General features: G+C 43.3%; 1 protein-coding gene across 6 annotated transcripts in view; it reads left to right on the top strand.

Moving 5' to 3' along the window:
* Window positions 1-15,300, top strand: part of ndst1b (N-deacetylase/N-sulfotransferase (heparan glucosaminyl) 1b) — a 258,623-nt gene that overhangs the window by 233,221 nt on the left and 10,102 nt on the right. For all 6 annotated transcript variants that reach the window (XM_043703098.1, XM_043703100.1, XM_043703099.1 and 3 more), the window contains 3 exons: window positions 261-431; window positions 8,794-8,903; window positions 11,665-11,767. In XM_043703098.1, coding sequence (XP_043559033.1) covers window positions 261-431; window positions 8,794-8,903; window positions 11,665-11,767 — 384 coding nt within the window. The remainder of the gene's footprint in view (window positions 1-260; window positions 432-8,793; window positions 8,904-11,664; window positions 11,768-15,300) is intronic.

Genomic DNA, 15,300 nt, shown 5'->3' on the forward strand with positions numbered 1-15,300 from the left:
ATGGCCTATTGCTGCTATGTTTCTCAGTTGGGTGTGAATCACAGATCTTCAGGAAATTGAAGATGTGGGCAAAAATACACTTTCCTAGTATTTCAGTTTAGGATGGGTAATAAATGTTGACTCTCACAAATGAGCTTTTAAAAAGTCTTCTTACAATATCTTTGCACAACTTTGTAGATAACCTAAACGTGGACAGAGTCGGGTTTTAATCTGTCTCTCGTTTGAAATTAAGGATTTGTTTTTCTGATTTTCACACACAGCATCAGCGAGCTCACGATGATCCGGTGGCCTTGAAGTACAGTTTCTATGAGGTTATCACTGCCAGAGGGGACACAGTGCCAAAGCTAAGATCTCTTCGGAATCGTTGTCTCATTCCAGGCTGGTACGCAACACACATCGAGCGCTGGCTTAACCACTATCATGCCAACCAGGCAAGTTCTCTCCACTATGGGTTTGGGGCAGTTGGAACAGGAAAATGAGGTAATTCCTTACCCAGAAATGAATGGCTTTACCACTGAGCGAGATCATGGAGTTTGTGGCTAGTATAATACTGGGTGTTGGTTAGCTCAGTTGGCTGACTGGCTTGCAATGCAGAGTGTTACCAACAGTGCAGGTTCAATTCCTGGACCAACTGAGGTAACCATGCAGGTTCAACCTTCTCAACTTTGCCCCGAGATGTAAAGTGTAGTGCCCCTCAGGTTAAACCACCAGCATTCATCTCTTTCTAACCTTCCCTCATTTAAATGTGGTGAACAACAGCAGACCCAACACCAATCACTATGGAGCACTGCTACCTCACACCTCCAGGGACCCGATTTCAATTGGAGTTTGCACATTCTCCCCGAGTCTGTGTGGGTTTCCTCCGACAATCCAAAGATGTGTAGGTTAGGTGGATTGGCTATGCTAAATCACTCATAGTGAACAGGGCTATGTAGGTTAGCTGCATTAATCAGGGGGAAATGTAAAGTAATAGGGTAGGGAAATGGGTCTGGGTGGGATACTCTTCGGATGGTCAGTGTGGACTTGTTAGGCCAAAAGGCCTGTTTGGACACTATAGGGATTCTCCTGAGGGGAAATAATAATTCAGTCTGAAAAACAAGCCTCCATGATCACCCTCTGTCTCCTACCGTCAAAAGCCAATTTTGTATGCAATTGGCAGGTTCTCCCTGAATCCCATGTGATCTAACCTTGCTAAACAGTCTACCATATAGAACCTTGTCAAAGGCCTTGCTAAAGTCCATATAGACAATGTCTACCACTTGCCCTCAAATATCTTGTGGGTCACATCCTCAAAAAACCTCAATCAAGTTAGTGAGACATGATTTCTCCTGCACAAAGCCATATTGATTACCCCTAATCAGACCTTACCTTTCCAAATGTTTGTAAATCCTATCTCTCAGAATTCCCACCAACAATTTATGCACCAATGATGTCAGACTCACAGGACTACAGTTCCCAGGCTTTTCCTTGAAACCTTTCTCAAAAAAAAGGCACAATATTAACCACTCTCCAGTCTTCCGACACTTCAGCCGTGCTGTAGATGATACAAATTCCTCTGCTAGGATCCCTGCAATTTCTTCTCTAGCTTCCCACAATGTCCTGAGATACACTTGATCAGGTCCCGGAGATTTATCTGCCTTAATGCTTTTTAAGGCCTACAGTACCCCCTCTTCGGCAGTGTGGACTGTTTTCAATACATCAGTATTTATTTCCCCAAGTTCTCAATCTTCCATGTCTTTCTCCACAGTGAATACTGATGCAAAATATTGCTTTAGTATCTCCCCTAGCTCCTGTGGTTCCATGCATAAACAACTTCAATGATCTTTAGGGGGACCTTTTCTCTCTGTAGCTGCTCTTTTGTCTTTAATGTACTTGCAGAATCTCTTTGGATTATTCTTCAGTTTACAGGCCACGGCCGAGTGGGTTTCCTCCTCAATTCTGCACCTAGCCAGAAATATATTTTATTAGAGATAATTATGTTCTAATGACAGGTAAACAATTAAACTAAATTAAGGGAACTCTACAAATTAAATCTTTAAACCTTAAATAACTCCCCTTAAAGGTAAAGTCATGAGTGTTCTAGCAGTCCACAGGGCTGGTCTATCATTAGAGAGAGAGAGAGAGAGAGACATTTGGTGGTGGTTTAAGCTGAGGGTCGTCATTTCTCAGGTAAGGAGAGAGGTTGAGAAGGAGAGTCCTCTGATGGTACCCTCAGCCAGTGTAGGAACTGAACTCATGCTGCTGGTGTCACTCTGCATTGCAAACTAGCCGTCCAGCCAACTGGATTAACCGACCCCCCTTTTAAATTACTCACTTACACACAAACTAACATAAAAAAAAACACGAGTGGAGGGAAAACTGGGAAAACAGTTCTGTAGTCTTTGTTTACAGGATCTGTTGGGGTGGTTCTTATTAATCCAGTCTCTCCTCAACCTTTTTTCTTTTGACCGCTTCCACTGGTTTACTAAAGACACTGGTGGCTGCTTTACTGATGAAAGGGCTCTGGCTTTATCCAATTTAAAGTCTGAACTTGTAGCATCTGCTGGAGGAAGGATGAGCTGATTTTCTTCATGTTTAACGTGGCTTACTGCAGAGAACTGAGAGAGAGTGAGAGTTTTCTTAGGCCGCTGCAGACTTGTTGGTTTCTCTTCAGGCCTGATATCTTGCTCACATCCCAAACTGTCCTGATACCTTTCCACCAATCCCATAGTAATTGGCAGGCAGAGTCCTCGGGCCAATCAGCTTCAATTGTAGACAACCCCTTGGCTCTGGGTCATCTGCACATTGCTAGAATTCACAGCGACACAAAAGATATCAAATTTCTTGCTTTCAAACCACGCAACTATTCTTGAAAATCCCTGGGATTCTCATTTCAGTCTACAGTTTTAAAAAGTGCAAAAACCAAGAAGAGACAGTTTTCACACCCACCAAATCTTTTCCCACAGGAAAGTCTCACCTTAGGTGCCATATAAACCCCTTCATAATTTTATGTACCTCAGTAAAATCTGCCTTTCACCCTCCATGCTCTGAGCATAACCTCAGCTTCTGCAGACCATTAACATAATTTCAGTGCCTCAATCATCCTGGTCACCAGTTTAGTAAATCTTTTCCACACCGTCTCCAAAGCCTTGCCATTCCTCTTTAAGTGTAGTGCACAGAATTGGATAAGATTTTCTGATTGAGGCCTACCCCCTGGGCTTTATAAAGTGCAGCTTGCTTGCTTTCAAGTCACAGATTCCGTATTAATCTAGAACAGCCTTCTCAATTTGTTACTTATCTGATCAGAAAGTTAAAAAGGTAAATATATTTTTGATCCTCTTCTGTCCAGGTAGAACGCAAAATTAGACTAGGTTCAAAGAATGGGCTTTCAGAGCACTGGGATTAGTAAAGATGACAATGAGTCTTTATTAAGGCCACCAGCAAATCCTTAACCTCTCGCTTCAGCTCTTATCAAAGGACCATCTGGTCCTGGCCTCGCTGTTAATGATGCCATAAATATGGCCTGCAGACTCTCTTCCATCAGCCAGCTCTCACTATATTAGGCATTTGTTTCACTTAACTTTCATGGGGATACACACAATCTAATTACGGAATCAATTAAAGATTTCTTGCCAAAAAAGCAGAAAATCAGGTTATGAATTGGCAATTGTTTATTAACCCCATTACTGTGCCATTTGATCACAGCTGCAATAATTCAGCATTAAGCAGCTGGTTATAAGCTGACAAATTGAAATTGAGGTTGATATTAATTCGGAAGATGACTTTAGAGTTAGGCTTGTTAGCTAGCTAACAAGTTAATGGGAGCAACACACTGCAGACACTGGGAATCGGAAATAAAAACAGAGTGCTAGAGAAACTCACCTGGCAATGTCTGTGGAGAGAGAGAAACAGGGTCTGAGGAACAGTCATAGCAGACTTGAAATGTTAACATTGTTTCTCTCTTCACAATGCTTCCAGAGTGCTCTGCCTGTCCAACACTTAGTTTTAAATTCAACTAACATATTAGCCCTATTACACAGGATGTTCAATTAAAAACACTCTGAAGCTATATTTACCAACATTTCCAGAATGACACAGGCTGATCCTTCTGAGCAATATTATAAGCTGCTCATTGCATTTGCTGCTATGCAATCCTCTATGAAGATGATTTTCACCCCTGGTTCTGCGGTTGGGCTGTTCATTCTGACATGCTGTTAGTAGCTTCTAGACTCCAATCTCACTTCCTGTTATCTCAAGGAGTTTTTCATCATCTTGTTATTATGATCCCAGCGGATAGTGATATTGAACAAGCCAGATCCCAGTGTGAAACTTGGCTTGATAGACCAGATGTTTTACTTTTATCATGTGGTTATTGTGGTGATCAGTTAGTCAACACATTCACACAAGGGTTGCTGAGATAGTTTGAACAAAAGAACATAAATTTATCATATAAAACAAAGTTATGTACATACTAAAACAAAACGATCTTATCATAAACAACAAAAAAAGGAATGCTCTTTTTCTCAGCAATGTACTTTATAGACACTCAGTCCTAGCCTCTTGGCTTTAAAATTTTGTACACACTGATTGAAATTGCAAGTGATTCCTTTCAGTGATTTTATGCACATTTGCCAGATGTAATTCTTTCTTCCTCTCCTCGAGATGCACATACAGGCCAACTCACTGACCTTTCCTCACCAAATTCTATGAAAATCTCAGGGCTTTTTCCAACCCCATCTACTTGGTTTGGTAAAACAGCTTAAGACTTCTTTCCAGCTCTGATAAAGGACTGGAAGGAATGGTTGCCAATTTGTTGATGAAACAATAGTAGGTAGGAACATAAGTTGTGAAGGGCTGCAAAAAGATTATAGATGTGTTTAGTGAGAAGGCAAAAATAGAATATACTGAAGAAAAATGTAAAATTGTCCATTATGGTAGGAAGTATAAAAAAAAGTACATTTTTAAATGATGAGAAATTCAAAACTGAACTGTACAAGTGCATGATTCACAAAAGGATAGTATAGGGATACAGTAAGTAATTAGGAAAGCTAATAGATATTAATTATCATGTATTGTGACAGGAGTTGAGACCAAATGTAGGGACGGTAAACTTAAGATATATATGAAACATTGGTGAAACCATATCTGGAGTACTGTGTACAGAATTAGGCTATTATTTTAGGGAAGGATAATATTACATTTGAATAAGTTTAGAGATTTGCCAGCCTGATACCAAAATGGATAAGTTGTCTTATAAAGAAATATTGAATAATAAAAAAAGAATTGCAGGAAAGCCGAAACAAAAACAGCAATTGCGGGGAACAAACTCAGCAGGTCTGGCAAAATCTGTGGAGAGAGATCAGAGCTAACATTTCAGATCCAGTCACCCTTCTTCAGAACTGGGAAAGACTGGAGTCTAGAAAGTAAAGAAGAAACTTGATTGAAGGATATAAGGCCTGGAAGGGTGCTGACAAAAGATGTTTCCATTTGTGAGAGAGTCGAAATTTGGAGTCACTGTTTAAAAGTAAAGATTCATCCATTTAAAAGAGATGAGGCAACTTTTTTTTTCACTCATAGAGAGTCTCTTCCTGAAAAACGTGATGGAAGCAACATCCTTGAATATTTTTATGGCTGAGATGGATAGTTTATTGTAAAAGAGGGGAGTGAAGGGTAATCGGGGATAGGTAGGCTCATGAATTTGTGATATAATCACAAATTGGACAATGAAATTAGCAATGAACTTATAAGTAACAGAACAGGCTTGAGGGGCTGAATGGTCTTTTCCAGCTTCTTGTTTGTATGTATGAGATTGCCAAAATTAAACTGCCCTTCTGCAATTATGAATTGTTTCCTTCTTCAGAACTGAAATTTGGTTGTGGTTCCTGATGTTTCAGTCAGTAGGTCATTAACACCTGAGGTGTTAATACTCCATAAATTATCTCACCAGCTAGTGTATCGAATCATTTAGCTCAGTTTACACGCATTCTTGTTTTGCATTGATGAGAAATGACTTTCTGGCCTTTTTTTTAAAAAAGCATCAACTTTGGGGTAGCCCGGTGGCTAAGTCGTTAGCACTGCTGTCTCCCAACACCAGGGACCCAGGTTCAATTCCACCCTCGGGCAACTCTCTGTGTGGAGTTTGCACGTTCTCCTTGTGTCTGTGTGGATCCTGTCTGGATGCTCTGGTTTCCTCCCATAGTCCAAAGATGTGCAGCTTAGGTGGATTGGCCATGCTAAATTGCTCCTGCTGTGCAGGGTAGACAGGTTAGCCAGAATGAATACAGGGATTGGCTGGGATGCTCTCCAGAGAGTTGGTGTGGACTTAATGAGCCAAACACCTGCTTCCACACTGTCTGGATTCTATAAAGAGCTATAACCAAAAACCCATTTTCCTCTACTCTTGGAATCCAGTTCCTCAATAATAAACATAATAAATTGTAGGCATTAAGCAGTGTGTACCCTCTAATTTTCCATTGATAACAGAGATACCTGTTTGAGTCCAAAAGATGATTAAGAATCTTTGTAAACGTCTGGTCAAGCCACAACTAGAGTTCTGTCATCCAGTTGAGGTCACTGCACTTTAAGAAGGAAGTGAGGGCTTTTAGAAGGTGTAAGGGAGAATTATCAGAATATTTCCATAAATAAGAGAGGCTGCTTCCATCGTCAGTTTGGGGTTGCTAGGTTAGAGAAGCTGGTGTGTTGTCCTTGGAGCAAAGGCGTTTCTGAGGTGTGTTATAGAGTCATAGAGATGTACAGCATGGAAACAGACCCTTCGGTCCAACCCGTCCATGCCGACCAGATATCCCAACCCAATCTAGTCCCACCTGCCAGCACCCGGCCCATATCCCTCCAAACCCCGGCCCATACCCATCCAAATGCCTCTTAAATTTTGCAATTGTACCAGCCTCCACTACTTCCCCAGGCAGCTCATTCCATACACGTACCACCCTCTGTGTGAAAATGTTGCCCCTTAGGTCTCTTTTATATCTTTCCCCTCTCACCCTAAACTAATGACCTCTAGTTCTGGACTCCCCAACCCCAGGGAAAAAACTTTGCCTATTTACCCTATCCATGCCCCTCATAATTTTGTAAACCTCTATAAGGTCACCCCTCAGCCTCCGACGCTCCAGGGAAAACAGCCCCAGCCTGTTCAGCCTCTCCCTGTAGCTCAAATCCTCCAACTCTGGCAACATCCTTGGTAAATCTTTTCTGAATCCTTTCAAGTTTCACAACATCTTTCCAATAGGAAGGAGACCAGAATTGCACGTATTATTCCAACAGTGGCCTAACCAGTGTCCTGTACAGCAGCAACATAACCTCCTAACTCTTGTGCTCAAAACTCTGACCAATAAAAGAAAGCATACCAAACGCCGCCTTCACTATCCTGTCTACCTACGACTCCACTTTCAAGGAGCTATGAACCTGCACTCCAAGGTCTCTTTGTTCAGCAACACTCCCTAGGACCTTACCATTAAGTGTATAAGTCCTGCTAAGATTTGCTTTCCCAAAATGCAGCACCTCGCATTTATCTGGATAAAAGTATACACAATAATGACATACTCAGAAAAGGCAGACAAAGAAAGGCATTTTCTATTAGCTGATGATACAAAATCATTTACTTTATCATTTTATTTTATAGTTTGAACAGTTTTTAGTTTTTACGTTTCTGCCTTTATATTCTATGTTATGTTTTACTTTTGTGTTTTGTGCTGGCGAGTGGTGACACTGTGCAGCATTTCTGGCTGTATTTTGTAACAAACTACACGTGACAATAAATAAACAAATGAAAAAAATTTTGGAGAGACGGATTTAAAGTTTTAGGCAAAGACGTGAGAGTATTGAGAGGAAGAACCTTTTTACGCAGTGAGTGGCAATTGCCTTTGAGGGCGGGTGAAGTGGAGATGGACAATGATGTCAAAAGCAATTTGAATGGGCTCCTGGGGGAAATCATGTTTCAGGGTTACAGGATGGAGTGAAGGGTGGGACTGATTGGAAAGCTCTCCAGAGAGGTGTGGCCACGCTGGGTTCCTACCATGGGAGGCCATGATTTCGAGGGATAATCACTAGACTATTAGTCCAGAAACTCAGCGAATGTTCTGGCGGCAACGTTACAAATCCCACCATTGTGGAACTTGAATTCAATAAAAATTTAGAATAATGGTCTTGCGATGACCACAAAAACATTGTCAGGAAGAACCCATCTGGTTCACTATTGTCCTTTAGAGAAGGAAGTGCCTTCCTTACCTCGTCTGGCCTACATGTGACTCCAGACCCACAGCCATGTGATTGACTCTCAACTGCCCTCAGGACAATTAAGGATGGACAATAAACACTGGTCCAGCTAGCAATGCTGTCATCCTGCGAATGAATATTTTTAAAATGGCCCAAATAAACTCCCTCTGTACTATAATGACTCCATAACGTTCACTAAATAACATTGTTACTCCTAAACTACTACAGGCCACAGCAAGAACTATGCTTTGTTTGTGTAAAATACTATTTTTCAGCTCGTTTTACAAAGAAATTTCTCCAATTCATTTCAGCAATCTGGGTGACGCGTGCATGAGATAAATTCACCCTTTCTTTTGCAGTTAATTACTTAAAACAGCCTTCTCTGTGTCACTGATATCTTTGGGTTACTGAAGGAGCAAAACCCACCCAAGATGGGATAGCACTCCACACGCAACTGCCCCACTGGCCACTCATGACTTCTCGGTTTCTTTGGTCAAAAAAGCGTTAAGGTCCCTTGTGCTGGCGTCCTCCACAGCTTGGTGGTGAGCTCTCCAAGTCACACAATTCTCCCTTCCTCCTCAGATTCTTGTTCTCGATGGACATCTGCTCCGAACAGAGCCCGCTGCAACAATGGAAAAGGTGCAGAAGTTCCTTGGTCTCCGAAACATTGCTGATTATCACAAGTTGCTGATGTGAGTAACGTCTGAACTGTTCTCAGCCTAGAGTAATCACTCGGGCCTCAGTATTCATCCCACCTTCCAACCCCACTCCCCTGTGCAGTGGAGAGGAGCTAGGGGGCATCCTACCAGAAGGGTTGCGGAAGGTTGTGAAGTGGGTGAATTGATTGATAGGTATAAAATTCTGTCAGGGTGATCAGCCCGAGTGCAGGGAGGATATTTTCCCTGGCTGGGATGGGGGAGCACCTTGGGTGGGAGCCCAGGATAGCATTCACACCCTCAGAATAGATGGTAGGCCCATTTTGGATTAAGATGAGGAAAATCTTTTTTCAGTCAAAGTGCAGTGAAACTGTGGAATTCTCTATAACAGAAAGGTGTGGGAGCCAAGTCAATGACTATAACCAAGAAAGAAATGGATAGATTTCTAGAAACTAAAAGTGTTGAAGGGTTTGGGGAAAGCATGATACACACACGCTGCTTACACTGTGCAACTGACTGGGATTCAATAGTTAAGCATGGAACCAACAGAGGGAGAGCTCAGTTGGTAGCATTATCAGACTTTCAGAATAGAATTGAATATCCCTGTATTGTTACGTGTACTCAAGTACAGGAGTACAGTGAAATGTTTTCCAATATCGTCTCTTATGGTGCCATCTTAGGTTCAAGTCCCTAGATACAAATCTTAGATACAAAACGAGGAATAAAAAAGACAAGTAATTGCATTACTTTATAGAAATAAGACATAATTAAAAGGATAGTCATTATGGTCATATAAATGAATTACAGATAAGGGTTACAATGCAGTAGCTTTGAACAGGGGCCTCCAAACGTAGTCTGACCACCCACTCCAGACCCCAGTCCAATGGCCGTCCCCAATCCACTCCAAGCCTGCAGTCCACTCCGCCCCGCCTCTCAGCTGCTTCAAGGTAGGTTTTCTCCGGGACTTGATTCTGACAATCCGCAGTTCGAATCCATGTCTGGATGCTGTTTGGGATTCTCTTTGTTCTATTCACTTCCAATGACAATCAAACAAAGAAATCACCTCTCAGGAGGGGAGCTTCAAGAGTCATTTGTTCAACTTGTGAACAAGATCCTGCAATCTTTAATGGTCTGCATTTTTCTTAATAGGCTTTGCATATAAATGGGTGGCACAGTGGCTCAGTGGTTAGCAATGCTGCCTCACAGCGCCAGCAACATGGGTTCGATTCCTGCCCTGGGCGACTGTCAGTGTGGAGTTTGCACGTTCTCCCCGTGTCTGTGTGTGTTCCCTCCGGGTGCTCTGGTTTCCTCCCACAGTCCAAAGATGTGCAGGTCAGGTGAATTGGCCATGCTAAATTGCCCACAGTGTTAGGTGCATTAGTCAGGGGTAAATGTTGGGAAATAGGTCTGGGTGGGGTTACTTTTCGGAGGGTCAGTGTGGATTTGTTGGGCTGAAGGGCCTGTTTCCACACTGTAGGGAACCTAATCTAATCTAATCTAATCTAATCCAAATCTAATCTAAATTAGTCAGTTGGAAAACAGGGGGGATTTACTGGTGTGAGGTTAATAAATGGAGCCAAAAAGTGTGCTGCTGGAGAAGGTTAATAGATGGAGGGAAAAACAGTCACAGGTGTTGAGAAAATAAACATTCAATTGTGTGTAAGAGCACTTATGGATATATGAGAAAAAGTAAAGGGAATCAACTATGAGGGCTCTTGTTGTTCAGTATTAGTGTCCCTATCTCTGAGTCAGGAGACATGGATTCAAGTCCCCCTGGTTCAAAGGTGTGACAATAATCTCTCTGAACAGATTGATAAGACAAAATCTGGAACTAGCTGACTACAGCCTCAACCAGTTGGTGGCAATGGAGAACATTCAAGGTCTTTACAGAGAAAAGTGGATGGAGCAGTCTCCCTGGGGTCAAGGGGTGTTTTTAAGGAGGGGGTTTGTTGACGCCAGACCTGAAGGAGGGAAGTCACACCTTACTCACACTGACCTTGAGAAACACCTTAAGAGATTTTCCCAGGTTGGAAATCCGTTATCAGTGCAAACTGTGATAGATTACAAACCAATTCTCACATCATCATGTATATACTGAACAATACCACCCCCTTTTGGTCAGTCTTGATGCTAACCCGGAACACAATCTCATACTTAATAGAACTGGAGAATTGTACTGCTCCCAAGGTTAGATCATGGGAATAGTGGATTTCAGAAACAGCTGTGAGGAAACAGGTCACATTTTCACAGAACAATTCAACAAAACAAGAATTAAGAAAAACATTTTAACGCTGTGATATCTGCGACGGATAGCGAGCATGTCAGATGGGAACAAAGCAGCCCACCTGATTGATACCACATCCACCAGCTTCAACATTCACTCCCTCCATTCCCTGTGCACAGAGGCAGCAGTGTGTATTAGCTACGAGATGGTGTGCAACAATTCACCAGAGTCCCTTCAACAGCACTCTTCAATCCCGTGGCTGCTGCCATGTACATGTTGTAGGTACGTGGGAACACCGCTCTCTGCAAGTTCCCCTCCAAGCCACTCGCCATCCTGACTTAAAAGCATTTCGCCTTTTGTTTTAACTGTTGCTGGGTCAAAATTGTGGAACTCTACCTACCAGCCCTGTCTGGATCGCGAGGACTGCCCCGATTCAAGATAAAAACATAAGCCTCTCTGTCAACATGGAAACTGGGGAAGGCCATTAAATGTTAATGTCAGTAGCAATCTCCATTCACTGTGAGTGGGGAAAATAAGGACTATGTGTGACGCTCATTATCCTTTGAATTTCAGATTTGATCTGAAGAAAGGCTTCTGGTGTCAGCTGTTGGATGGCAATAAATCAAAGTGCCTGGGGAAAAGTAAAGGCCGGAGGTACCCAGAGATGGACAGTGATGTATGTACTCAACGTGTCCCATCTAGCTACTGATCTGTATCAAAGCATAAGTTAAATGGTGTGCACGGAGAGTATAGAGGGATCTGCAGGCTGCTTCTGGATGTGTGTCAGTGGTATGGCAGTAAAAACAAAGATATAAAGATACACTAAAGATTCCTGAGGAAGTGGTGGATGTGGGTACAATGACAATATTTAAAAGCCATTCGGATAAGTGCATGGATGGGAAAGGTTAAGAGGGATGTGGACCAGGAGCTGGCAAGTGGGACAAGCTTAGTTTGGGATTATTTTCGGCATGGACTGGTTGGACCGAAGTGTCAGTTTCCATGCTGTATGACTCTATGATTCAGTGCAGCCAATCTCCAAGAATCTTAGAATTGAGTATTCCACCAGGATTGTTTCAGTTGAGTTCTGACGATCATCACTTATTTTACACTTTCAGAAATCTTCATGTTGAGATTTGACTCTCTTTGCTGTTTTGTTCATTGTGAAAAATGTGCAAATTCAAAATGATGACCACTCAAAACCAATTCACATTGGCTGACAGTCACCCAGTGTCAGCCTGGCAGGACTCATTGGTGAAAGTGTATAGCAGTGGTGAGCACCCCCTGATGGAGGGACTGGAAATGACCAGGGTTTCCACCAGGTTTTGGTTCACCTTGCCCCATGCAATCAAATGATTGACTATGTATTGTTAAAGGAGAAAGTGAGGACTGTAGATGCTGGAGATCAGAGCTTAAAAATGTGTTGCTGGAAAAGTGCAGCAGGTCAGGCAGCATCCAAGGAATTCCTGAAGAAGGGCTCGTGCCCGAAACGTCGATTCTCTTTCTCCTTTGATGCTGCCTGACCTGCTGCGCTTTTCCACCAACACATTTTTAAGCAATGTATTGTTGAAGGCCTGGCCAAAGTTGCTAGCCATTACCCCATGGAATTGAAGTTCCGGCTACCACATTAATGTGGAATCTGCTCCTAACCCAGACACAACGTAAAAACCGAAAGAATATCAAATACTGAAAAATCAGAAACAAAAACAGAAGTTGCTGGAAAAGCTCGGCAGGTCTGGCAGCATCCGTGAAGAGAAATCGCAGTTAACATTTCGGGTCCAGTTCTGAAGCAGGCCCAAACTTTGATTCCTGCTTATAGATGCTGCCAGATCTGCTCAGCTTTTCCAGCAACTCCTGATTTTGGTTCCATCGTTCTGATTGTTTGAAAGGATCACTCTGAACTTGAGCTGCTGACACCTCTCCCTACCGAGGTAGACAAGCAGGAGGCTGGAAGAACACACCAAGCCAGGCAGCATCAGGAGATGACAAAGTCGACATTTCAGATGAAACCCTGAAGAAGGGTTACACCCGAAACGTTGACTTCTCCACCTCCTGATGCTGCCTGGCTTGCTGTGTTCCTCCAGCCTCCTGCCTGTCTACCTTGGGTTCCAGCATCTGCAGCTTTTTTGTCTCTAACCTCTTCTCCACCTGGCATTGTTGAATCCCTGGAGATGCAGGTCATTGCCTTTCACTTTCCCTCCATCCTCTACAACCCCCGCTCGATCACCCTAGCTCAACCTCCTGTCAGCTTCAGGCCAGCCACCATCACCCTGGATCAACCATCTGTCAATTTAGAGTTATCCCCCTGATCAGCATTGGCCTGCATCCTGCTGCCCTTGTCTTATCCTCTGACACTCTTCACCTGTCAATGATCATCTTCAACCATTCTTGTCCAACCCTCAAATACTCTTGACTCTCCTCGTCTCATCATTGGTAAATCCTGATGAAGGGCTTTTGCCTGAAACATCGATTTTCCTGCTCCTCAGATGCTGCCTGAACTGCTGTGCTTTTCCAGCACCACTCTAGTCTAGTCTCATCATTGACCTGTTCTCAATCACCTTCGATCTCTCTCCATCGAGCTCAGCCTGCCTTTGATAGAGATTAATCTTCCATTTTGTTATTCGGTTCTCTCCCTCAATACACAATGACTTGACCTCCTTCCCTTGAACAGCTATACACAAAGCTCCCTGGCCAGGTGCCACACAAGCACAATGCAATGTCTCCATCTCTTCTTCCCCCCCCCCCCCCACCTCCGATCCAACAAAGTTCCCCATCATAGGGAAGCCAGCTCCTTTTGACTCCAAATCCAGCAGAAAGACTATCGCATTTGCAACATACCACTTTTAATTAGTCAGGGATCTGAAGGCACTTGTTTCTTGTTTACTGCTAGCTTCATTGTGAAGATGCAATTTAACCTGGTGACCGTATGTTTTGATTAATATGCACAACATGCTATCAATCCCTGTAGAAGAGTGGGGTGCTGGAAAAGCACAGTTGGTCAGGCAGCATCCGAGGAGCAGGAGAGTCGACGTTTCAGGCAAAAGCCCTTCATAAGCTTATGACTGAAACGTCGATTCTCCTGCTGCTCGGATGCTGCCTGACCAACTGTGCTTTTTCAGCACCCCACTCATCTACTCTGATCTCCAGCATCTGCAGCCCTCACTTTCTCCTGTGCAATAGGTCCCTCCACTTGCTGAACTTAGATCCTCTTTCAATCCTCCACTGACCCACATCCCGCTAACAGAGGGTGGTGCTCCCTCTCCTGTTTAGTGAATTAACCTCCTCTGTCTCATCTCCAGCTCCTGGAACTTCACTAGAATTAGCTCAATGTCTCTGAATCCAGACATTGTGAGTTCAAATCCCATTCTGAGACTTGTTGGTGATGCAGTGGAGGGGGCTGCTGCAGGCAGTTTCTGTTGAACAGGAGGGTTTACCTGCTGTTTGAAGCAGACTGAGGGCTGAGTTATTGAATATATTGAAGGCTGGTTTGGAAGGTTCTTTTTTTGATTTGTAAGAGAGTCAAGGATTAAAGGAGGTTAGCAGGACACTGGTGATTAAGGCTAAGTTCGGTCAGCCATGGTCTTCATGACTGGAGAAACAGGCTGAAGGGGCTGAATGGTCTTCCCTTTCCTGCTCCTTGTCTTGAAATGGACAGTGTTGAGGCAGAACGTCAAGTGGGAAGTCAATAATTGACTCCCCGTGTCCCTGGACTAAGTGGGAGCATGGGTAAGCCTCTCTTTCTTGACCAAATCCATTGATTCTGTTTGGGAATTGCATGTATAAGTATCAGGATCAGACACCCTATACCCTATGGTGTGCTCGATACTTCCTCACTCACCTGATGCCAACCAATTCAACAAAACGCACCACCCGGGCTTACAAAGACTCAACCAAGTCCCTATCTCTGGACCAGAAGGTTCAGTTTCAAGTCACATCTGCCATGAAAGTGTGCCCAAATGTGAAATTTAAAAATGTTACAATAAATGACTGCTTGGGCAAGATGGCAAAGTCTATATCTGTACCCAAAATACAGAGGAAACTTGATTATCCGAACGAGGTACAATTTTGTTTGGATGATTGATTTTTCGGTTAATTGATTTCCTCTGGGGCTGGGAGTTTTCTGTGAAGTCTGCTCCCCCTTCAGGAGACTCAGCAGCAGCACACCTCGAGCGAGCCCCTAGCCCCCACCCGACCCCAACTCCACCCCCATCC

The sequence above is a fragment of the Chiloscyllium plagiosum genome, chromosome 14 (genome assembly GCF_004010195.1).
Source record: "Chiloscyllium plagiosum isolate BGI_BamShark_2017 chromosome 14, ASM401019v2, whole genome shotgun sequence".
Classification (NCBI taxonomy): Eukaryota; Metazoa; Chordata; class Chondrichthyes; order Orectolobiformes; family Hemiscylliidae; genus Chiloscyllium; species Chiloscyllium plagiosum.